This window comes from Phragmites australis, chromosome 12, assembly GCF_958298935.1.
Source record: "Phragmites australis chromosome 12, lpPhrAust1.1, whole genome shotgun sequence".
Taxonomy (NCBI): Eukaryota; Viridiplantae; Streptophyta; class Magnoliopsida; order Poales; family Poaceae; genus Phragmites; species Phragmites australis.
In genome coordinates this window covers 9848819-9872101 of record NC_084932.1, presented here as the reverse complement: position 1 = coordinate 9872101, position 23283 = coordinate 9848819, and the positions used below count along the sequence as shown (strand labels likewise).

At 42.9% G+C, this 23283-nt stretch overlaps 2 protein-coding genes across 3 annotated transcripts; one reads left to right on the top strand and one right to left on the bottom strand.

The window, feature by feature from the left end:
• Positions 1-57: 57 nt before the first annotated feature.
• LOC133887088 (methylthioribose-1-phosphate isomerase) lies at positions 58-8480 on the top strand. Its single transcript, XM_062327003.1, has 9 exons — positions 58-241; positions 332-387; positions 5872-6027; positions 6193-6292; positions 6922-7064; positions 7160-7265; positions 7577-7715; positions 7798-8066; positions 8193-8480. Exons 1-9 carry the CDS (start codon positions 176-178, stop codon positions 8259-8261), a joined length of 1104 nt encoding a protein of 367 aa, XP_062182987.1. The 5' UTR covers positions 58-175; the 3' UTR covers positions 8262-8480.
• A 389-nt stretch (positions 8481-8869) lies between these two features.
• Positions 8870-20837, bottom strand: LOC133887087 (uncharacterized). Of its 2 annotated transcripts, XM_062327001.1 has the most exons (18): positions 20656-20837; positions 20064-20238; positions 19310-19442; positions 19016-19167; positions 17065-17148; positions 16929-16991; positions 16225-16362; positions 15941-16150; positions 15558-15671; positions 13502-13551; positions 12922-13081; positions 12717-12839; positions 12190-12318; positions 11998-12096; positions 10767-10856; positions 10534-10618; positions 9953-10083; positions 8870-9471 (listed from the first exon to the last, which is right to left on the bottom strand). In XM_062327001.1, exons 2-18 carry the CDS (start codon positions 20187-20189, stop codon positions 9337-9339), a joined length of 2022 nt encoding a protein of 673 aa, XP_062182985.1. In that variant the 5' UTR covers positions 20190-20238; positions 20656-20837; the 3' UTR covers positions 8870-9336. The 2 variants fall into 2 exon arrangements, with proteins under 2 accessions (XP_062182985.1, XP_062182986.1); XM_062327002.1 differs by lacking the exons at positions 8870-9471; positions 9953-10083 and having other exon boundaries at positions 10724-10856.
• Between the last annotated feature and the right edge of the window lie 2446 nt (positions 20838-23283).

The following is a 23283-nucleotide window of genomic DNA, read 5'->3' as shown; positions in this document are numbered from 1 at the left end:
AGTCCGAGGACCTTGATGCAAAAGAGGTGAGACATCTACTTAGCCCCTCGCCTCCCCCAGCTCGCGGGACAGAGGTCACGGGCTCGCGTCCGCACTCCGCACTCCGCAGCTCTGCTCCCGTTACCTGAAACCTCCGAAGTTTTTTCCCAATTCTGGCCGGATTTCCCCTCCTAGAATGGGTGGATCGGATGCGCTTCAGTCAATTGTGTACGCCCGTGGATCACTCCGCCTCCTCGATCAGGTTTGTTCCCCTAGATTTTTTCCACTTCGTGGGAAGTGGGGGTGAGCAGTTCTTGATCGGGGTTTTTGGCTTGGTTTTGATTCGATGCAGAGGAAGCTGCCGCTTGAGGTGGTCTACATCGACGTGAAGTGCTCCGCCGATGGCTGGTGAGCTGGATGTTTTCTCTTATCGATTCGTCTCCTCGTTCTTGATTGTGTCATGGGTGCGCTGGGGAAGTTGTTTGCTCCAGCAGACGAATCTTCGCACCACGTTCTTGGCTCATGTGTCCCACCTGCGTAGCTGATGGCTATGACGGAGGATGGTGTTTTTGGTTTTTTTTTTCCTAAAAAAATCCGCACTCATTGGATTTGATGCGTACACACGCGAGCACGCACAGTTAGCAGCTTCTGATGTGTATTAAAAAACAACCAAAAGACCATAGCTGCTAATAGTATCTAAAATACAGGAGTTTTCTTACTACGAGTAGCTTTTGAAGGTTTATTCAAATATATAAAAGCCTACAGTTACTACCGGTCTCTATTGGATTTAAACTCATCCAAGGTGTACGTACGGGGGTGTTGCCCATTATATAGGGTCTAAACCGGCCTGCTGGTGCTACAGTACGCAGGCTGATACAGTAACCGTTGTACCGTTCTCTCACAACTGAGATAGGTGTGCTACAGTAACCACCATACTGTTACAAACAGTATCACACAGTGATTATCCTAACATTACTTCCCGTAAGCCTTGTATATCAGTATCACCGCCGATGTCGTTGTCGTTGTAGCCGACCAGCCGTCCTCTTCACGGCCATGATATGCTCCTGAGTTGGTCGCTCCATGAAGCAAAGATGTGGTATGCCGAGCCCTCGAAGGTCTCTGACATCCGACGCGGCCGTGCTAGCCCTGCCGGTGGCTTAATCTTCAAATCTGACGGGTACTTGTCCAACCCCAGTAGCACTATCACACCCTGCGGCGATGACCTCCTCCACGTCCAACTTCGCAGCCGCGACGGTGATGGGGCTCGATGATGTGGCAACGAGAATGCTCTATAGCTCCTTGACACTGTCGCACGCCCTTGAGTAGCACGTTCTCGCTCCTCGTCTCCTTCATCGCCTCCTTCACCACCTTCGTGTCCTTGACGGCTTGCTTCAGTATTGTCCCACAACTTAGAGATCTTGGCCCACCCGGAGCGCTGAGACTCGAGTAGACGTGCATTCTCACACCGCGCCTCAACGAGCTCGGCCGTGGACTTCATGCATGCCGTGAACCCATTCTCCTTTTCCCGCCACGTGGCGAACGACTCCTTGGCTTCGGCCTGGAGCCGGACCACCTTGTCGGACATGGCGCGGAGCTTGTCATCCTTGCGTTCGACCGACACGCGCATCCGGTCGGCCTCTAGCTGCCTCATGCTGCGTGCGCGCCAGCTGCTGTCGCGTCGCGTGCAGCTTCGCGTTCACCTCGACGAACTTCATCTCTTCCAGCATCGCTGCTCACCACGCCGTGTCACGTTCTGCCTTGACAAAGGAGCTTGGCTCTCCTGTGCTCGCCCGGTGTAGCTCGGCGTCGTTCAGGATGCAGGTAGCGTATCCCGCCGGAGATCCTCGCCGTTGAGTAGCTTGTCGACCATGCGGTAACGTACTGGGCTGTCGCCGCGGTGTGCGTCGAGCCTGGCACTATCATTTGGCAGTGGCGTGACGAAGTCCATCTCCCTAGTAGATTCGTCGCTCGATGTTCTGGGCGATGCATTGGCCGCCGCTGGACTTGGTCAGGTGGTTCCGCCGCTGGTGTTCCTCCTCCGGCTAAGGTGGGCCCTTCAGCCGCCGGGAGATAGACTTGACTCACCATGAACTCCATGGTGAAATGGCTCGATGGAGTCACGCTCCTAGCTGCATTCGCCTCCTAGCTCCATCCGGCATCCTCGTCAAAGATCACATCTTGCGATATGCGGACGTGCTTGAAGCTCGGGTCGTAGAGGCAATACGCCTTCGCGCCACACCTGTAGCCGATGAAGACACAGGGCGTGCTCCTATTATCAAGCTTTCGCAGATGTGGTCACGCCTCCTTGACGTACGCTAGATAACCGAAGGTGCGCAAGTTCACCGCTGGCTTCCAGTTGTGCCACGCCTCAAACGACGTCATGCCATCCAAACTCTTCGTTGGTGTGTTATTGAGTAGGAAGACGGCGATGCTCACCGCCTCTCTAAAAACTCCACCGGCATGCCCCTCTGTTTTAGGAGCACGCGCCATCGCGACGATCGACTGATTGCGCCTTTCCATCATGTCGTTCTGCTGTGGGTTGTACGACACGGAGAAGTATCGCTGGACGCCGCGATCCGCACAATGACGTGTGAATTCAATGGACATGAATTCACCGTCGTTGTCGGTGTGAAGGACGCGAAGCTTCCGACTGCTCTCCACCTCCGCCTCTGCCTTGATCACCACGGTCGCGTCGCTTTTCGCAGCCAGAAGCCTTAGCCACATATAGCGGCTGTCGTTGTCCACCATCAGTAGGGAAGAATCGATGTCCACCTAGTGTCGCTGGCGTGATAGGATCGTAAAGATCTCCGTGGACAAGGTTGAGACGCTCTTTTGTCCGACACTTGGCCTGTGACGGGAACGAAGCTCGACGGTGCTTGGTGGTGACACACGTGTCGCACAGCTGCTCGACATGCTCTAGTTGCGACAGGCCTAGCACCATCTCATGGCGCGCCAGCCATCGGAGTGCGTCGAAGCTTATGTGGCTGTAGCGTGCGTTCCATCGCTAGGCGTTCTCATCGTGGCGCACCACGAGCCAGATGGGACGGGCAACTTCGAGGCGCTGGATGTACAGCAGGTTGCACCCGCGACAAACTTTGGCGAGAAGGTGGCATTGGCCATCCCAGATCTGCAAGATGCCATCCTCGATCAGCACCTTGAAGCCCCTCTCATCCAGCTGGCCCACACTGATGATGCTGTTCTTCAGCTATGGGATGAAGTAGACTCCAGAGAGCGCCTTGTGCTCTCCGTTCTTCCTAGCGAATAGGATGGTGCCACAGCCGCGGATGTTAACCACCGATCTATCTCCGAAACGGACAGAGCCCACTACACATTGATCGAGCTTCGCAATCATGGCGACCCGTCATGTGGTTGGTGGTGCTGGTGTTGAAGTACCAGCCCTCCTGGTGGTCACCTTCGTCAGTGGTACCAAAGTGGACTTGCGCGCGCAGCTCGTCGAGGTGGACCTGGCTTGGCGGTGGCTCTTGCGCATCACTGAGAGCGCACACCTACACCATCTGGACTGCAGGCTCGTCTTCTTCCTCGCCCTAGGCCAAATAAGCATGCGCCTTCTTGGACGATCGGCAGTACTTGGCCCAGTGGCCATACCGCCCGCAATTGCGGCACTTGTTGTGGGAGAGATCGCGCGCGACCTCCTTGCCATCGGAGCCACCGCCTCCCCCTTTCTTCCTCGGTGCACACGCACGGCGACGGGCATTGCCACCGCCCTTATCACTACCCGAGGACCCTACGCCCTGCTTCCGCTCCTTGATGCACGCGAGCCATTGCTCCTCGGTGAGCAAAAGCTTACCGCTAACAGCAGAGGATTCTTTCGGATCAAGACAATCCTCCACTGCCTTTAGCCTTCCAGTCACTTCCTCCAGCATGATTGTCGAGAGATCGAGAAGAGTCTCAATAGACAGAACAATTTGCAAAAATCTCTTAAGGACTACTTGCAGATATCTTTCTACCACCTTCTGTTCTTCCTCCACAGCCACAGAACGAAATTGCTTTGAATTCCTTCTGCAGTTGTTGCACCGCGGCCTTGCGGACGCGATGCGCATCGACGTGATGGCATCCCAAGCCTACTTGGCACTTGTTTTGACAGCCAGCGTGTCGATCATCTCCTGGGGCACGGCCTGGAGGATGGCCTCCAGCGCCATGCAGTCTTCTTGGAAATCCACATCGCCAGATTCCACTGCATCCCAGAGGTCGCGAGTCTGCAGCATGACCTTCATGAGTAGGCTCTAGTCAACGTAGTTGCTCCATGTGCGTATCGCGTATGACGCACTGCTAACCTCCTTGACCACACGCTGGACGACCACATCGTGACCACCGGCGTCTCGGTGTCGCAATTGTTGTGGCGGCGCCACAATGATGGGGAGCCGCAGTGGTTGAAGCGCCACTCAGGACTCAGAGCCGCACCACTCGTAGGAGCCGACATCGTCAGGATCGATCAACCCTAGCTCTGATACCAATTCTTGGTTCGATCCTACGAGAGGTGGGTTGTATGAATACACACGCAAGCACACATTGTTATCAGCTCCTGATGTTTATTCAAAAACACCTAAAAGCCTATAGCTGCTACCAGTCCCTAAGACACAGGAGTTTCTCGCCGCCAGCAGGTTCTGATGTTTATTCAAACACATAAAAAACCTATAGCTGCTAACAGTCTATACTGGATTTAAACTCATCCAAAGGTGTAGATACGAGGGTGTTGCCCATTATACAGGCTCTAATGGGCTACAGTAAGACAATGATACAGTAACCTGTGTATAGTCTCAACAGTAACCGAGGCACTTCTGCTAGGGTAGACGACTTACTGTTGCAAACAGTACCTCACAAGGATTATCCTAACAACACTTTACTGAACTTGAAAAGTTCAATGGTGTATTGCTGAAGCATAAGACTTCAGCTGTCTGGAGCTAAAATTCCCTTTTAAAATTAAAGCTCCGAGATTTTAGTTTCTCTAACGTTCTTGAGAATCGAGGCTTTTGAGTTCTGTTGTTCAATTGAGAAGCGAATCTTGGGAAAGTAAAGGGAAAGATTGCAATGGAGGCACATATGTTGTTATCTCATACATGAACTGATCAATGTGGAGTACAGGAGGAAGTATATGGTCAAACAGAAATGATGATGAACCCATGTTCTTTCGTAGTCATAAAAATTATTCCACTTTTAATTGCCAGTCATCGTTACACAAGAAGTTGTGGTGCATATGGGAAGACTCTGTATCGTGTTCTGCAGTCTTTGTGCCATATATGTAAATCGTTCTGTGTTCAGCATGTTTCCATTTTAGCGGTTGTTGGAAGTCGCTAGGTCAATCAGGATCGAAATTATCCATTACAGTAACTATTTAGGGCAAGTAGAACTGTGTCCTTGCCATGCCATGGTCAAAATCCATAGAATCATTCTATATTTGTTTGCAACCGTTCCTTCTGTGGTTCAATTGATTTGTGTATATATTTCTAATCAATTTGATGGAGCTCGTGATAACTGATAAGTTTTTTACATTGCTTAAGTGCTTTCTGCTTGTTCGTGATAACTGATATGTTTTTTACATTGTTTAAGTGATTTATGCTTGTTCGTGATTATCATAGTGACTTACTTTATGGTATTTTCATCACTAGAGCTGTAGAAGCATACCATACTGAATTTTTTATCAGTGCCTTCTGAACTGCCATTGATAAATTTAGAGAAGAAAAATACAAATACATACATTACAGTAACTTCGTTGTATACTCACCTAGTAATAAGCCTACTGCCGCGTTGAAATGTAGCCAGTGATGCATACCACTGTATAAGCTTACAGATGCAAGCTCTGGTGAATTTTTTTGTTTTTTGGTTAATAATGCCTGTTTCATATTGAGCATTGAACTCCACAATATTACTCAGGAATGCAATCAGAGACATGGTTGTCCGTGGTGCTCCAGCAATAGCCATAGCAGCGGCACTATCGTTAGCTGTGGAAGTTTCTGATTTAGATTTCATTGGTACACCTGCAGAAGCAGCTACTTTTGTCTCCAAGAAACTGGAATACCTTGTATCCAGGTAAGCATAGTTCAAGCATTGAATATTAGGAGTTGAGGATGCATATAATTCCTTTTCTACTTGCGTGCCACAAGTTTTGTCTTTTTGTTCATGTTATCCTTTTGAACAGTATGTATACTTCTAGTCATGCATATCTAACCTCTGTTTTTTTTATTTCTGTATCAGCCGACCAACTGCAGTGAACCTATCTGATGCTGCAACGAAGCTTCAGACTTTGGTGTCAAAGACATCTGAAACGGCGAAAGATTCCAAGGCTATCTTTCAGGTGCTAACCTAGATAGAAATTTTAGTCCATCTTTCTGCTCACGAGTTGTTAAGAACATGCAGAAACATTCATTGTGAATAAACTATGTCTACCAGCTCTGTATAGCTAATCTGTCCTGCAACTTGTATTTTTTAATCTAAAGATGGCAGTAACCAACCTGATGAAGTGATGGTACGCTTGTGAAGCCAGAAATTACTTGTGTTGAACCAACACTTTTTAGAGCTGTCACTTCAAATTTTCCTCAAGCTTTCGCACTGCACGGTAGAGTCAAAAGTGAAATCTAGAATCATCTAGTTTGAATATATTCTTTAGTTTTTTCTCAAGTTGACTGTGTATCTAATTTGTACAGCATAGGTTTGGAGAGATAACAGGGATTAGTTGATGTGCCCAAGGATCTATATGTAGTATATTGGAAAGTTTAATATTTATAGACTATAATTACTTAAGTTTGGGCTTTTTATTGCCAAATAATTATAGTCTGCTGCACCATGTCATTATACCATGTAATGCGTTGCTTCACATGATTTCCAACAATGAGGGAAAACCCTCAAGCTTTCCTTTTTGGTTGAGGGTTGGCTGGACAGATCATACCTCTTGCTAACCTGTTTTATAATCCTGTGGCCAACCAGGTCTATATTGAGGCTGCAGAGACTATGCTTGTTGATGATGTGGCAGATAATAAAGCTATTGGCTCATATGGAGCCGAATTTCTTCAACGGCAGCTTGAAAATTCAAAAAGTATCTCTGTTCTAACCCATTGTAATACTGGCAGGTAAATTTGTAAAACAAGATGATTCCTTTTTTTTTCTATGTATGATGCTCGAATTCCTTATGTAATGAAACTTAATCGTTTTCTTTCTAACCCAGCCTTGCAACTGCTGGTTATGGAACTGCCCTTGGGGTTATTCGGGCTCTTCATTCTGGTGGAATTTTGGAGAAGGCCTTTTGCACTGAAACTCGTCCATTTAACCAGGTAGATATTCCATTATATACATTACCATGGGAGTTCTCATTTTTTTGTTCCAAAATGTAGAATTTGACTGCAGATAGTCACTCTCTGACATAACTTTCAAAGACTAGACCATTGAATATCAATTTAGTTAGGTCAATTATACTCCGACAGGGATAACTGATTATTTTAGTTTGGTTTCATGTATTCTATAGGGATAACTGATTACAACCTTCTGATTACAACCTTTTCTTCACCATTTATTCTTAAGACAACTTTTTCCAGTGTTGTTTATGGACATGTAAGGTTCATGCCGATTTGCTGTCAATTTCCAGGGATCCAGGCTTACAGCTTTCGAGTTGGTTCATGACAAAATACCTGCAACACTCATAGCAGATTCTGCTGCAGCTGCACTGATGAAACAAGGGCATGTTCAAGCGGTAATTGTTGGCGCTGATCGTATAGCCGCGAATGGTACACATCCGCATCATATCTCAACCTAACGGAAAATTATATGTTCCTGTTGTTGACTCTGTTCCTTTTGTGGAATTTCGAGGTGACACGGCCAACAAGATCGGTACATACAACCTTGCCATTTCTGCCAAGCATCATGGTGTCCAGTTTTATGTGGCTGCACCGTTAACTTCCATCGATCTCTCCCTCCCATCTGGGGAAGAAATTGTCATAGAGGAAAGGTCACCCAAGGAGTTGCTGAACTCTGAAGGTGGTCTAGGAAAGCAAGTTGCCGCGTCGGGTATATCAGTCTGGAACCCAGCCTTCGATGTTACTCCAGCAAATTTGATTACTGCAGTCATAACAGAAAAGGTATATATCTCTCCACACTTTGTAACTGTTTTATTGTGTTAGCAGATTTGCTATTGGTCCAACATGTTGTAGAATGCATTGGTTGATATAATCTGGGTTGACCAGGGTTTCTTCGTTAATTTGCAGGGTGTAATCACAAAATCTGATGCTGATGGAGCTTTTGACATCAAAGCTTTCATTCAGTCTGCGAAATAATGCTCTCTAGTGAGGCCCATTTTTGTATGACAAATGCGCTGGAGCACCCTTACTGCTCAAGTGATGGTAGAGGGGTTCATGTTGTAATCTATACAATAAGATAGCTCCTAGTGAAAATGGAAAATAAAGTTTTGGTAGCAGCATGTTCTGTACTACGAGGATGTGGCCGCACCTATTTGGAGTAATACAAAACTTTCTTGAGAATTCTATTCCGTTCAATCCTTGAGAAAATCATGTTTCCATTGATCCTTAACAGTTCTTTTAGGCAAATGGCAGTTGTGCTCATTCATTAAATCTATATAATAGGACTGAACGGAATAGAATTATAAGGGGAGACTGCTGATCTAAGCTTTAGCGTCCAGAAGTTTGTCATTGAAGTCAAGCAGGTGCTTGCAAAGTAATGGCAAACAGAAACAGAACCGGCAAAAGCCTGACGAGGGAAAGCTCAAAACAAACTGTGAAGGATCATTCTGTCCAGCGACAAACTCATGATCATTCCAGAAGGGGAATGGAGAAGGTAAGCCGCAGATTGATTCTCTTTCCAGACGGGAGTGACAGCATGCCTCAAGGGAGTGCAAGCTTGGTTTATGGTGTAACAATTGCCCGGGTGAACCAAAAACTCATGAACGCAGCATTCTGAACCCATTACATGCATGAACCACATGACATCGTCACAAATGAAAATACACCTAGAAGACAAACTCATGAACTGAACCCATTATGCAGGAGATGCCAACCCAGTGCACCCTACATTTATTCTAGCACAAGGCAACGAGACAGGTTACATACACCTAGAAGAACACACTCCCTCTTGTTAAACGCTATTCTACACCCATGCAAATAAAACCATAGGAGAGAATATAGGAACATAGGATACACGATTTACAGGGCTACTCTGCGGCGACGCCTATACACAAATGAGTTGCAAAGAATTAGTTGGCTGGCCAGCCAGCCATCATCATAGGGTCCTACTGAAACAACCTCTACTAATTACACAGCTACTGGAACCAGCCACTGGCCAGAGGCGGTAGCAGCGCTGTAGCAACGAGACTAGCACTCACTATAGTGGCACTTTTCATCTCCGCCGATGTTGGGCCATCTTCGCATGAGCCTGTGCTATCCTATCGGCATACATCGGGAGGCGCCTGATCTCATCGATCTCTTCGAGAAGCTTTTCTTCAGTGATGTTATCTGTGATGCTCCTCATCACCTGTAGGTAACACAAATAAATAGTGAGAATACTGCTGTAGTTCCGCTTTCTCATCCCAAATATGCGGTACTTTTGTTCAACCTATGGGCAAATTATGATGCTCAAGTATCAGAAGAACAAGACAGCATGCAGTTTAATCTCTGACGCATGAGTTGAAAATTGCTTAAGTGAACATATTAGAAAGAAAGATCCTAACACGATGATGAAGGCAGAATATGCATTACTGCATAAATCTCTAGATTACAGCTTTGGTATATGTTCAACTTATAAGGGGAGTTAGCCGTGAATAGAATAGAATACTACGATGCCAGGTAATACACCAACTATATTCTGAAACAACATTTAAATAAATACATCTAAATTTTTCAGCAAGGATCAAGATCATATTCACATGCAGCCATATGCTTTAAGAAATAAATTAACCAAGGCTGTAAGAAAGAATAACCAACACAGTAAGACAAAAAAGTATAAGAGAACCAGCCTTTCGGTATGTGTTGATGTCGTTTGGGGTTGATTTATCGGATCTAATACGCATGCAGACCCAACACTGTTCTTCCTTATTCCAAGAACACTCAACAATCCTCCCAGCAACAGAGGATGGATCTATTTCGCCTGCACAAATTTCAGAACATTAGCAATAAATATGCAAAACAATAAAATGGGATATTTGAAGAAAAAGGAAAAGGCAAATACATGAGCAGGAAAAGTATTCAAATTCTAGCACATTCCAATTTTGATTTTGATTTCATTGTGTTAGTGCCTGAATTTACGACAAATTTATGCCTATGTCTTGAATATAGGGACTGAGGCGAGAAGTAAAGCTAATGTGACCAACCACCACACAAAGCGAGCAGAATAAGGAATATGCTACCCTGCTAGAATTCACATTTTTCAGGATAGGCTTTAGTTACTGAGAATTTCATAGACATAGGCAACTATCTAAAGGATAGTACTCCTAAAAATATTTTAAACTCATAGAAAAGAATATTACTCCAGCAACTTAACAAACAAATAAGCTGCATGCACAATGAAGTCATCATAAAAATTGAAGGGCATGCTCACCTGGAAATGCTATTCGAGCACCGTCCATAAGTTTCTTTTTGCCTCTCTCATAAAGGAAAACTAGCTGACGATTATCATTCGTAAGCTGCAACAGTTAGATATGACAAAACAAATCCCAACATAAAAAAATAATCTTCACTGTGACTAAACCATTTAAAACTTCAATAGTTAAAAACACAGTCAGAAGAACCTCAAACAAAAAGTCCAATAGTTAAAAACACAGTCATAAGAACCTCAAACAAAAAGTCGACTGAATTCATCTCAGGGTATTTCCACTTTAGAAGACCTTCATGAGTACGAGTTACATATGGATCATCCCAACCCTGCAAGAAGAACAATTGAAGCGTATCAGCTAAGTAAAAACAAAATGTACTTACTAAATTGTCTGAAAAGAAGTGCTAGCAGACATAAAACAAATAGTTAACAGAGGATGCTAAAGGTCAGTTGGGAGTGCAGTTTCATATTTAGTACTGTTTCAAATTTGGTCCTTCTACACCTCCACTTTAAGTTCTAGCTATATATAAAACTCGCAAATAAGCATCTACTTCATGATTAAGCACAAAACATGAAAGAACTCCAGTTGAAACAACTTTTAAGAAGGAAAAACAGAAAGTTGAACAGATGCATAACAGGAGAGAATGTTTTGGTGTGAAAAGTAAAAATGCATTTTTAAGAAGGAAAATAACAGAAAGTTGAAAAGATGCATAACAGGAGAGAGAATGTCCTGGTGTGAACAGTAAACAATGGAAACAAAGTATAGCTCAAACCACCACAACTGCTAAAAGTCTGCATTACTAGAATCTTGGATCTATAAATTGATCACCTCCTCTTTCATTCTTCCAACTAAAAATAAGATGAATTCTGCTCTCTGCGAATCAAGTGAGTGGCAAATTGAAGTAAAGAGGCTCAAAGGTTTTAGTTTGTTCTAAACACCTCATGTATACAACCAGCATTCATGTGATGCTTCAAACCCAAAAGGCATGTGATCTCAAAAAGGGAACGACCATGGCCAAAACTCAAAATACCATTGTTAAACAAGACAAGAAAGTCGAACGACCAAATAAGCACCGAGTAAGTTTACTTATCATAGCACTGCATATTAGAAATAACTAACAGAACTAAAATGACAAGACCATTATCAGGATGATTACTACAATAAAACGAGCTATTCCCAAAACCAAAGCAATAAGTCCACAGTCCATACGCATCAAGAAGTCCCAATAGCACATAAAAACCAGGTAGACCGAAATCATCGTTACAGTTGCTAGTTTTTGCAAGAGGGTATATCCAAATAATATGTATAAGATTATTAGCGTTGATCTGTGGGGTTGATCCACGATAGCACTTTTTGTTCCTGTTTAAAAGACTACATATTGCACCAATTTTTATGGAAAACCTTGATATACGTATACATGCCACAGAAAGCAGACCACATGTCTTCCCATCTTCATAGGACAAACCTACCTGAAATATAAGGCCATCAGCATCATGGCAAAGTGATGGAATAAACTCCTTAAGCACCTTTTTTACTGTGGAGAGCAGCCAAAAATCCTTTCTCCTAACCTGGTAGTGTCGCATAATAAAAAAGAATGAAAATTTGCTTTGCAAATCTCATGAAATGAAACAACAAAATTCAGATGTTTCAGATCCAGATACCGAAAATAGTTCCATATCATATTTGTACAATGGATTGCTCTTAGCACCACTCTCAAACTGCTTTTTCTCATAATAACGTGGCCGTATTATTTCATCTTCCAGCATTCTCCACCTTTCAGAAAAGGGCAACTGCACACATAATTTTCTAAAGTCAAAGATAATCCTAAGACCAAAAAAAAATAAACTGTCTATAGGACCCAATTGTAGAATAAGAGCTCACATTCGCAAGTTACAACGGAAAAAATAATTTAACGCATCGATTATAGTCCATGAAACACATGGCAACAGGAACCTTGTAGTCCCTTCTGCTTGTCATATGGAGGAAAGAAGTGACTAAGCAAAGATGATTATGGTAGAGATCAAAGCAAAACATGTGGACATAGAGGGCAGCTTCCAGGAACTAATTCAAAAGGGTGCTCACTATATCTCTTTTTTAATTACTATATGCACTGAATAAAAAAAGATCTAAAGATAAAAGAACAAGACAGAAATAACACAACTTTATATATCATTCCACACCATATTACCTTGGTTTTGGACAATGCGTCAAGTGCCATTAGATCATATGCCAAGTACCTCCTCTTCAATCCTGAATCTGGTACCGTGTCTATAATCATTTCTCCATCAATCAAGGTCATGTCATGCAGACCCTTTAATAGCAAAGAAATAAGGTTAATTTTGCAGAAAAAGAAATGCACTATGATTGTTTCTTCAGCAGAATCGGAACCTTACTTCGAGGTTCTTATGGGGAAAGCGCATCTGAATTCTTCTAAAGCAAAAATTCCGATCAATCAAGAAACAGCCATCTCTCATTATAAGCATCATATACCGTGTTCCATCAGCTTTCCATGTAGCATAGTAGTATCGCTGTCTAAGTAGTTGCAGATTATCACTGGACACAGCAAAGAAAAATACATTAGATCAAAGAGGATGTAGCATAGCAGTATCACTGTCTAAGTAGTTGCAGACTATCACTTGACACAGCAAAAGATAAATGCACTAGATCAAAGAGGATCTTGTTTAAACATACTGGCTGAATAGCCAGCCCAAACTCAGCACACGTGTGAGAGAATACAAAAAACCCTGCACCATGCATAATTTCAGCTCATTCAATGCATGCATCTGCATACCTAGGCTTTTTCTTATTATCTTTGTAAAAATTTGCATGTTCTAATAGCGGCTTACAAGAATTTCTATTCATGGCAAGCCCTGTATATAACATAAACATCATTATAAAATGTACAAGGAAATAAGGATATCAGAATGCACAAAAAAAGATGTAAGAGAAATTTTAGTTCCTTGCTACTGTTACCTGTTAAGAGAGACCGGATGTGATCCTGGAAATTGTGTGTGCCCTCTTACCTATAACCAAATAAAGGCTATCATAGCACCAAATGTATAAAGGACTACTTGTTTTAGAGCAATACATGCATAAACTTCCAGAAATAGTAAGTTACAGAACAAGTATCAACTCAAAGTAATGCACAGGACAATAGATACAAGATATGGTATACCTGCACAATGTAACAAGTTTAATCAACATAATATTAAGGGAAAAAATCCATTTTACTCCCCCGAACTATCGCATTTGTCCGGATAACCCCTAAACTATTAACTGGTTTGTTTTACTCCCCTAAAGTTTCAATACCGGATCACTTAACCCCCTAGAGTGGTTTCCCTAAGCGGTTTTGATGACATGGACGCCACGTGGCGGCCACATCATCATCTTCCTCCTCACTCTCTCCTGTACTCCTTCCCCCGCTCTCCTCTGCTCCTGCGAGTCCTCCTGTGCGACCTCCCCCGTTGAGCCGCTCAGCCCGCACAGCCGCGAGCGCGGCAAGGCAGCGGCAGGATGGCTAACAGATCGAGGCAGCGTTGCGACGGTCGTGGCGGTGGCCAAAGCAGGGCAGAGGGTGGCTGCTCAGGCAGGGCGAAGCCGGGCAAATGGGTGCGCACACAAGCACACAGGGGTCTTTAGTGGTCTACCTGAGCGGTCGGTGGCAGAGGGGCTTCACGCGGGCAGCCCTCCTCAAAGTTCCTCTAACCAAGCGGCCGCCACGGTCGGCTTCAAGAAGGCCTAGAGTCGGTTCAACCGCAAGCAATCGACCGGGGTCGCGGCGAGGCAACCTGGCGACGATGAGCCCGATTTGCCAAAACAGAGGAGGCTGTCCACAGTGAGTCACTGCGGGGAATTGGCCGGCGATGGCTTGACGAGCGACGACGATGGAAGCAGGACAACGGCGACGGATCATCTCAGCGACTCACGACTGAAACTGGTGCTTGGGGAAGCTCCACGAAGTCCTAAGGAAGGTGCATGCAAGCTGGATTGACCGGAGACGCCTCGAATCGACGAGCCATCGGAGAGGGCGGCAACCGAAGCAAGGCATCGATGCTAGGGGCGATTGGCCGAGTCCAGCTGAAATTGAGCATGACCGATGGTGAGGAAGAGGGAGGTGGTGCCCAGGAAGGTGTGGAACACGTTCCCGTCGTCTTCACGGTCTTTGGTTTGTCGAGGTGGCCGCGGCGGTGTCCCTACTTCGGCGCGGCCATCGGCACAGGGGAAGAGGGTCGCTTAGCTGGCCCAGCCAGCTGTTCTCGCCCGCGCCGCACTGCCATCAAGCCGACGCCCTCCACTTAGCCTCCTCCCGCCACCTGGCCTCTTGCACACCGATCACCCCTTCCCCTGCTCCGACGCCCCCATCCTCTCTCCCTCCAGTCCCCCTCTCCCTCTCCCTCTCCCTCTGTGAGCCACCCACACAAACCAGCAAAAGAGACGACCCAATAAACAACACCGGCTTCCTAAACAACTAAGGGTGCAAAGTGAGGTAGATTTATGAATCCAGAGGGTTAAATAGATGGTTTTATAGTTTAGGGAGTTATCCGGACCAACGACATAGTTTGGAGGAGTAAAATAGACTTTTTCCTAATATTAAATACCAAATACTAAATTTCCCAGCATTTTCAAAATGCTATAACTAGATAACTGAGCCTGCACTTGTCAATATTCCAGATGGATGATGTTAAAGTATCTTGTTAATATCCTGCCTTGTAATTTAGTACAAAGCTAACATGTATGTTGCCAGCACATCAAACTGCCACATACTTCATGTGAAATGGACTAAATTATTGCATAAAAGGCTTGCATTGCATGACATGCACAATGTACCCATTCATGGATTTGCTTATGCATCCGGAAATGAAAAGAAAGGATAACTGTGAACATAGCTACTAAAGATGGAATTGGTGGTATTGGAACTATATTCTACAAATGGCTACAATGGCCTTTATTAACAATTTATAAAATAACATCATTATGCAGAGCTGGAAATGGATACATATTGGGTAGAACTAGAAACACTAATACTTACAACGGGCATTTCAAGTAACCGGTAACATAGGACACGCAAAGCTTCTTGTTGATCATATGGAACGGCATCCCCTAACACATCGTCATTAGTGATAACTTTGTCCTCTGACTCATTCTGCAAGATACATGGGGATATCAAAACAGTCAGAAAACACTATTCTATTGTGAATAATGCAAGCAATGTTTCTTAGCAATGAAGCCATACAATGAGGCAATTGTCAAGAACACAAGCAATATTTTTCAACAATGAAACACTAAGATGATACAAGACATAGTAACTTGATTTAAGGTAATGTAACAAAAAAGCTATTCAAATACTGAGCTGGGTAGGTACAGAAGTAGAACTGAAAATTCTGTAGAAATTTTGGAGAAGAAAATGCATACATGTGGTGGCGCACGATCACCATTATCATCATCGTCGTCCTGCTTAGCTTCGCCATTTAAATCGAGATCATCAGGTCTCTTCCATTCTGGTGTTGAAGGGCATGCTATCATCATATTCTCGGGGACCTCATGATAAAATGAATACAGTGCTTCAATGTAGTCCCTCTTGTATATGCCAGGCGGTCTCCTTTGAGCAAACATGTTTATTGCCTAGAAAAAATGTGGTCAAGAAAAACCGAAGAATTGAATCAAATCAAATAACATTCAGAATCTATTTTCCCTACCTCAGCAACACAAGAGACATGTGTGCGCATAAGGTAATGAATAATCATGAAACCTGTACGATTGTGACCATGGGTACAGTGAACCAGAATATATTTAGGATTCTTTGATTGCTTTTGTCGGTCAAGGAACATCATCGCCTGAAAGAACAGCAAAATTTGTTAACAAAGATGGCTTACAGGAAGCTCTTTCTTTAAACATGGTAGCTAATGACCTAAATATGTATCAATATGATCTATATTGATGACAGTTGGGAGACTATCTATACCATTTACACCCCAAGCATGTTTTAGGCAAAATGAAATGAACATGTGACTGATATGCAGCATCCAAATCAATTTGGTATTGAGGATCCAAGAATATGAAAAATGCAAAAGGGTGCAGACCCCCTTGAAGCTAGTAAAATGAAGAGCATGGAGTAGAACATGGAAAAGTGGTAACATGTTCACATCACACACAACCCGCTAACTATCCACCAAGCCATAAACAATTGGCTATCACTATAAGGTAGGTACAATAGATAACCAGCTTGTCTTTGAGTATAAACTATGGTGCTGCAGAAGAAGGTAAAATATTTGGTGGTGAAAAAGGAAACAAAATATTCAAAACAATTAACCATCAGACCCCCTCATTGGGCATATATATACAACATCTGGAGTCAAATATACTGCTGTTACAGAGATCTGTATTCATATATTGGCGTTACCTCATAGACAAACATGTTAATAGATTCATTGTCAGGTACCGCATCTCTTCCCCTGCACGGAATCTAAAATGAAGACATGTTAGTCCAGAAAAAGGTCTTTGAAAAGCAAGGATGCATTTAAGTGGAGCGCTCTCACCTTGACATGCTTAGTACCTTGCTTCGTCCATTCTGCTGATGAATAATACCGAGTAGTATTTGTCAAATCAATCACCAGACCTATCTGAAAAAAGAAAAAAAGAAAAAACATTACATAATGTTCTATCAGCAATATCACTAAATAGGAATCTATTCACACAAGAAATGGTGTAACGAAAAATCTTAAAACTGTTATTAAAAATATTCAACTCTATATAAGTCCATAAACCCCTCCTATAAATCACCTGCCCTAAACTTAGGTGATTTGTCATCTATTAGTCAGTGTGCATGTGGAATACATGTCACAATATAAGACAACAGAAAGGGGGTGCTGCTTGGACAAAGGGATGGTAAAATGGCAGGACCATAGTCAAAAGAGTCTGGGTCGATGGCGCGTTCCACAATCCCGGGACATCGACCCGAATCGAGGGACAGGGTCGAACAGGGTCGACATCCCGTTTTAGGCTAGGTCGCAGCCCTGTTGCCGCCGGGATGTTGAGAAGACTGCAGCGTGGCGATTTGCGGAGGTGAGGGTGTCGGCAGAGGCGATAGCGAGAGATCCTACTCCCATTCGATTGTCTTCCACTTGTACGTCACCATCGCAACCCAGCCACCTTTCCCCCTCCCCCACAGTTGCCGGCTCGGCTCCGTGCGGCAGGGGGATCCCACCGGAGAGGGCAGCTGGATCCACGACGAGGGCGTGCATGAGCGAGGTAGCTAGCTGCAGCAAGAGGACAAGGGCAGTCGATACGACGGTCTCCAACGAAACCGAGACTACTGGACCAAAGAGGAGGACAAGGGCAGCCAATTTTAATGGCCATTGATGACCAATTTTTGGCTGGCGACGACGGATCTATAGCTGGCGGCGTTGATGGTATGCGTGCAAAGAGGAAAAGAGAGGAAGAAACGGGCTGGCGGCTGCGTGCGTTAGCTGAGACTAGGGGAATGTGGACTTAGGGCAGTACATTAGCTGGGGTGGATGGGCCAGAGCACAACAGCCTATTTGAAATTTCCGCTTTTTTTCATTTTTCTTTTATTTTCTAACTCTACAACAGATTTGCTATATCTACTTATGTGTTGCATATCCATAATATACCTCATTGACCCAGATTAGTTGGGGTTAGGTTCCACGTCCCGAACTAGCATCCCAAAGAACAATAGCCCCGAGCCTTGACCCAAATGACCCTATTTTTTGTTAGAATTGGTTCGTAGGGAACTGTCGTGACCCTCGACCCGATGCTTCGTACCGGGGTCATCGATCCGGAATCCTTGGGATCACGTACTGTGTCGCGAATTGTCGTCCCAAAGAGGTATACCACCTTGGTACCCCATTTTTCTTAGGTGTCGACCTGTGTCCCTCAACCCGATGCTTTGTACTGGGGTCATCGATCCAGAATCCTTGGGATCACGTACCGTGTCATGAATTGTCGTCCCGAAGAGGTATACCCCCTTCGTATCCCATTTTTCTTAAGTGTCGACCCACGTCCCTCGACCCAGTCGACCTAGATTTCTGGTGACTATGGGCAAGACTAACTTCAAATCTGAGCCATTAGATTCTATTGATTGGGGTCGAGTATAGACTGCTGGGTGCGGTGGACAGAAGGTAAAAGTCTAAAAGAAGTGGTTGAATGGCATATCCAACTTTGAAAATGATAAATTAGATTGATCATACAGTTTTAAATCAACTGAGACACAAAAAGGTGCGCACATAACAAAGAACTAGCTCTTTTTACACTAGTGTAGGCACTAGGTGTCACCTAGCACCGACCACTTTCTAGAACACTAGGGTTACAAACAAGAAAAGAAATTCACTTCTAGGGGGCATGAGGTCAATGAACCAAATTACAGTATATATCAGAAATTGACCAAACACAGCACTACCTTCACATAATTAATACAACAAGAGGGACTACAGTATGATCCGCGAGAACAAGCAAGCAATCAATACTTACTTCACGACCAGCTTTTCTTTGTTTATTAACTAGTTGCTTCGAGGAGTATCGCTTCCCAGGAGGCACCGACTCATTGAATGTTTCATCAAGAGGAACTTTGGATGGTATAATTTTATCTATCGGCTCTCCAAATGCAGGACAGTCCAACCAGCCTGAAATCGCACCAAGATAATACATATAAAATCAACAAAGAAAAAACAACAGTGCAACTAAAGAATAACAAATAAACAGAGGGAACGGACAAAATCAATTGTATCAGCTGCAACTATTTAGAAATTGCTGAATACTTCGTACCCTGAGGTGTCTCTTTGATGCGACTATTTCTTTTGTTTTGAGGAACATAATCATTCCTAATCTGCTGGGCATGTAGCCTTGACCCTTCATCCGGTTGCTCTCTCTTTAGTCGCATGCGTCTCTCTTCACGCTCCTACCAACAATCACAAGACTCACATGAAAGGTATGGATAGCAGATCAATTAAACCAAGCTTACATGCTAGATATGAAAAAAGAAACTCCAATAGATTGTTTAAACAACCATAAGTCCCTTTTTGGGTAGTCTCATTATTTCCAATAACAGCAGCATGGCACATGCATAAAGCCAAAAAAAGGAGAAGAATGGCATGCCAGCATATATGCAAATAAAGGTAGTCGAAGTAAATCCCCTGCCAATCAGGGAAAATATATTGAACATCAAAATCAATGGATCTAACAACAAATCCAGCGTATAATTCATTATGCCTGTGGTGTAGATTATGACGACAAAAAAAGTGTATATATCTAAATATGCCTCTAATGAAGACTACGGTGCACTAGGATTTGTGCCTACATATTCTGAGGTATATTTGACAGCTTCATCTCTATGTGGAGGTGATTTTCTTTAGCTAACAATGTCAACCAAGCAGTTGTACACATGCATACCAACTAACATAGTGTAAGGTTCCTCTCCCAATCATAATTAATCAGCAATCATTAATAAGATTTAAGAACATAGATGTCAAGAGCACGATGCATGGGACGGTCAGCAATATCGATAAAGATAGTTGCGTACCCTTCGCATTATTGTGACAGCAGACTCAACACGTTCCTCCTGAGCATACTCAACTGGCTCTTCATAAGCCTGCTGCTCATCTTCTTCGGGCAACGGTGATGCATTCAAATCCATAGAGAAGGTCATTCAACGCCCACTACTTCATATATCCCGCAATCACCTCTTGCACTTGCACCTAACAGCAAGAAGATATATTTAGACAGGTTGTATGTGGACAAGGAAAGAAAGAATCTTGGAGACGTCCCAAGCAATTAGAAGCAAATACGGTAACACACATTCAAAGAACTAGTGCAAAGGCAGCGCACGCTGAACAGTCCCTAAGGCAGAGCGGCAAAAAACCCGCACCCCGCGCAAACCGCCGCAGGGAACACCACACCGGCACGGAAAGCATCTTGGGAGGCATTTCAAACAATTAGCGGAAAGACAGCGCACGCGGAGCAAACCCTAAGCCACAGCAGCGCGGAGGCCGCGCTCAATTCCCATGAGCGCGCGAGGCACGGAGCCAACCCGACGAGCCGCGCCGCACCGCGCGGCGCGTCGAGCAAGCGCAACCCTCCCCAGAAGAAACAGAGCGGGCTGGATGGTACCCTACCTCGCGCGGCGGCGGATGCAGGCGCGTGGCCGGAACAGCTGCAGGAGAGGCCGCGCGGGAGGGGGAGAGACGGAGCAGGGGAGGGATCTGCGGGTTAGGGTTTGGGTGCCGCCCTGCGACGGGCGAGTGGGGGACGGGACGAAGCGGTTCGATTCGGACCGAATGGAGCCGAGGCGAGTCGAGAAGAGGGCTCGTGGTCGGAGCGGGTTTACGAGCCGTCTGCGTTTCAGCGCCGCGGCGATTCCAGCCCCCACGTGGCGCCGATCTGGGGACGCCAGCACATCAGAACGACATGGTGACGCCAGCGATCATATTCTCTTTATTTAGTTCCTTTTCCAATTTCTTTTCTTGTTTCCATTATTTTATTTTTTCTCATCTTCAACAGTTTTCTTTTGAGCAGAATTACGAAGGAAAATAGAGAATCTCGTTCTGAAGGAAATAACTTTAGAAATCCCTTCGTGAAAAAAACCAATGTTAAAAAAACGAAAATCCTTTTACCACGAGAATCTGAACGCGGAAGGAAAGCCCTTGTGGTTGGTCTTAGGATCTCTTTTATACCCGTGGAGTATAATTCTGCAATTTTTTAAATATAATTTTTTATTTAAAAAATATAGAAAAATTAAGGAACGAGTTCATTTGATGGTGTTGGCTTCGAGTTCTCTCCTGGGTCAATATGAGTCTAGGCCTAAAAAGTAAAGTTCTTTTCCATTTGAACTTGTGATAGGATATACTAGTTTGATTAGCGCGCTTACGCTACGTCTGTTTTTTATTTTTTAATAGAACATGACAAAAGAAGACAAAAAATTAGGTTCATAAAATTTGTATATTTCAATATTTATTTATGAAATTATAAATGTTACACACATTTAATTAATTATAGAGAAAACAATAGTATTTTTATGCATGCACGTAGTTTTAACATGTAGGTGAAAGTAATACTAAACTAAAAAATTGTTTCATATTTTTTAGTTTTAGATATGTTTCTTTGCATTTTAGATTTTTTTTCAGCTGATTTATTAATATAACTAATATTCATTTTGACATTTTCTACAATTTTTTGAAAAAAAATTACATATGTATATATATATATACATATATATAAGTATATGTATGCATGTATACATATATACATATATATATATATGTACATATACGCGTATACATACATATATATACATATCCAGCCAACTGCTACAGTAGCAACAGTAGCAGGGGCCCTTAGCGCGTGAGAATTCTTCCACCGTTAGTATATTGACTAGTCTAATTGGCGCGTGTACGCCGCGTCTATTTTTGTTTTGCTGTGTAGAGCACGATAAAAGAAGACTAAAAAATTAAGTTCAAAATTTTTGTACATTTCAATATTTATTTATACAATTATTAATGTTAAACATATTAAATTAATTATAGAAAAAAAATAATACTTTTATGCATGCACATAGTTTTAACATGTAGATGAAAGTAATATAAAAAAAATTTGTTTCATATTTTTTGAGTTTTAGATATTTTTCTTTGCATTATAGATCTTTTTAGTTGATTTAAATGTAACTAATATTCATTTCGATATTTATCTAGAATTTTTAGAAAAAAATTACATATGTATGTATATATATACGTATATATACATGTATACCTATACGTATGTATGTATATACTTGTAGGTACGTATACGTATCCAGCTTACTGCTACAGTAGCAGAGCCCCGAGAGGCCTCCTACAGTAGTAACAGTAGCAGGGGCCCTCAGCAAGTGAGAATTCTTCCACCGTTAGTATATTGACTAGTCTAATTAGCGCATGTATGTTGCGTCTATTTTTATTTTGCTGTGTAGAGCACGATAAAAGAAGACTAAAAAATTAAGTTCAAAATTTTTGTACATTTCAATATTTATTTATACAATTATTAATGTTAAACATATTAAATTAATTATAGAGAAAACAATAATATTTTTATGCATGTACATAGTTTTAACATGTAGATGAAAGTAATACTAATAAAAAAATTTGTTTCATATTTTTTGAGTTTTAGATATTTTTCTTTGCATTATAGATCTTTTTAGTTGATTTAAATGTAACTAATATTCATTTCGATATTTATCTAGAATTTTTAGAAAAAGATTACATATGTATGTATATATATACGTATATATACATGTATACCTATACGTATGTATATACATGTAGGTACGTATACGTATCCAGGCTTACTGCTACAGTAGCAGAGCCCCGAGAAGCCTCCTACAGTAGTAACAGTAGCAGGGGCCCTCAGCAAGTGAGAATTCTTCCACCGTTAGTATATTGATGACTAGTCTAATTAGCGCATGTACGTTGCGTCTATTTTTATTTTGCTGTGTAGAGCACGATAAAAGAAGACTAAAAAATTAAGTTCAAAAATTTTGTACATTTCAATATTTATTTATACAATTATTAATGTTAAACATATTAAATTAATTATAGAGAAAACAATAATATTTTTATGCATGTACATAGTTTTAACATATAGATAAAAGTAATACTAATAAAAAAATTTGTTTCATATTTTTTGAGTTTTAGATATTTTTCTTTGCATCGTAGATCTTTTCAGTTGATTTAAATGTAACTAATATTCATTTCGATATTTATCTAGAATTTTTA

Coding starts and splice junctions, on each gene's coding strand:
- LOC133887088 (XM_062327003.1), top strand. CDS start 176: ATGGGTGGATCGGATGCGCTTCAGTCAATTGTGTACGCCCGTGGATCA. Junction 7,065..7,159: donor ACCCATTGTAATACTGGCAG/GTAAATTTGTAA, acceptor TTTCTAACCCAG/CCTTGCAACTGCTGGTTATG. Junction 7,266..7,576: donor AAACTCGTCCATTTAACCAG/GTAGATATTCCA, acceptor GTCAATTTCCAG/GGATCCAGGCTTACAGCTTT.
- LOC133887087 (XM_062327001.1), bottom strand. CDS start 20,189: ATGACCTTCTCTATGGATTTGAATGCATCACCGTTGCCCGAAGAAGAT. Junction 16,992..17,064: donor AAGGTACTAAGCATGTCAAG/GTGAGAGCGCTC, acceptor TCTTCATTTTAG/ATTCCGTGCAGGGGAAGAGA. Junction 12,097..12,189: donor ATGATATGGAACTATTTTCG/GTATCTGGATCT, acceptor CGACACTACCAG/GTTAGGAGAAAGGATTTTTG.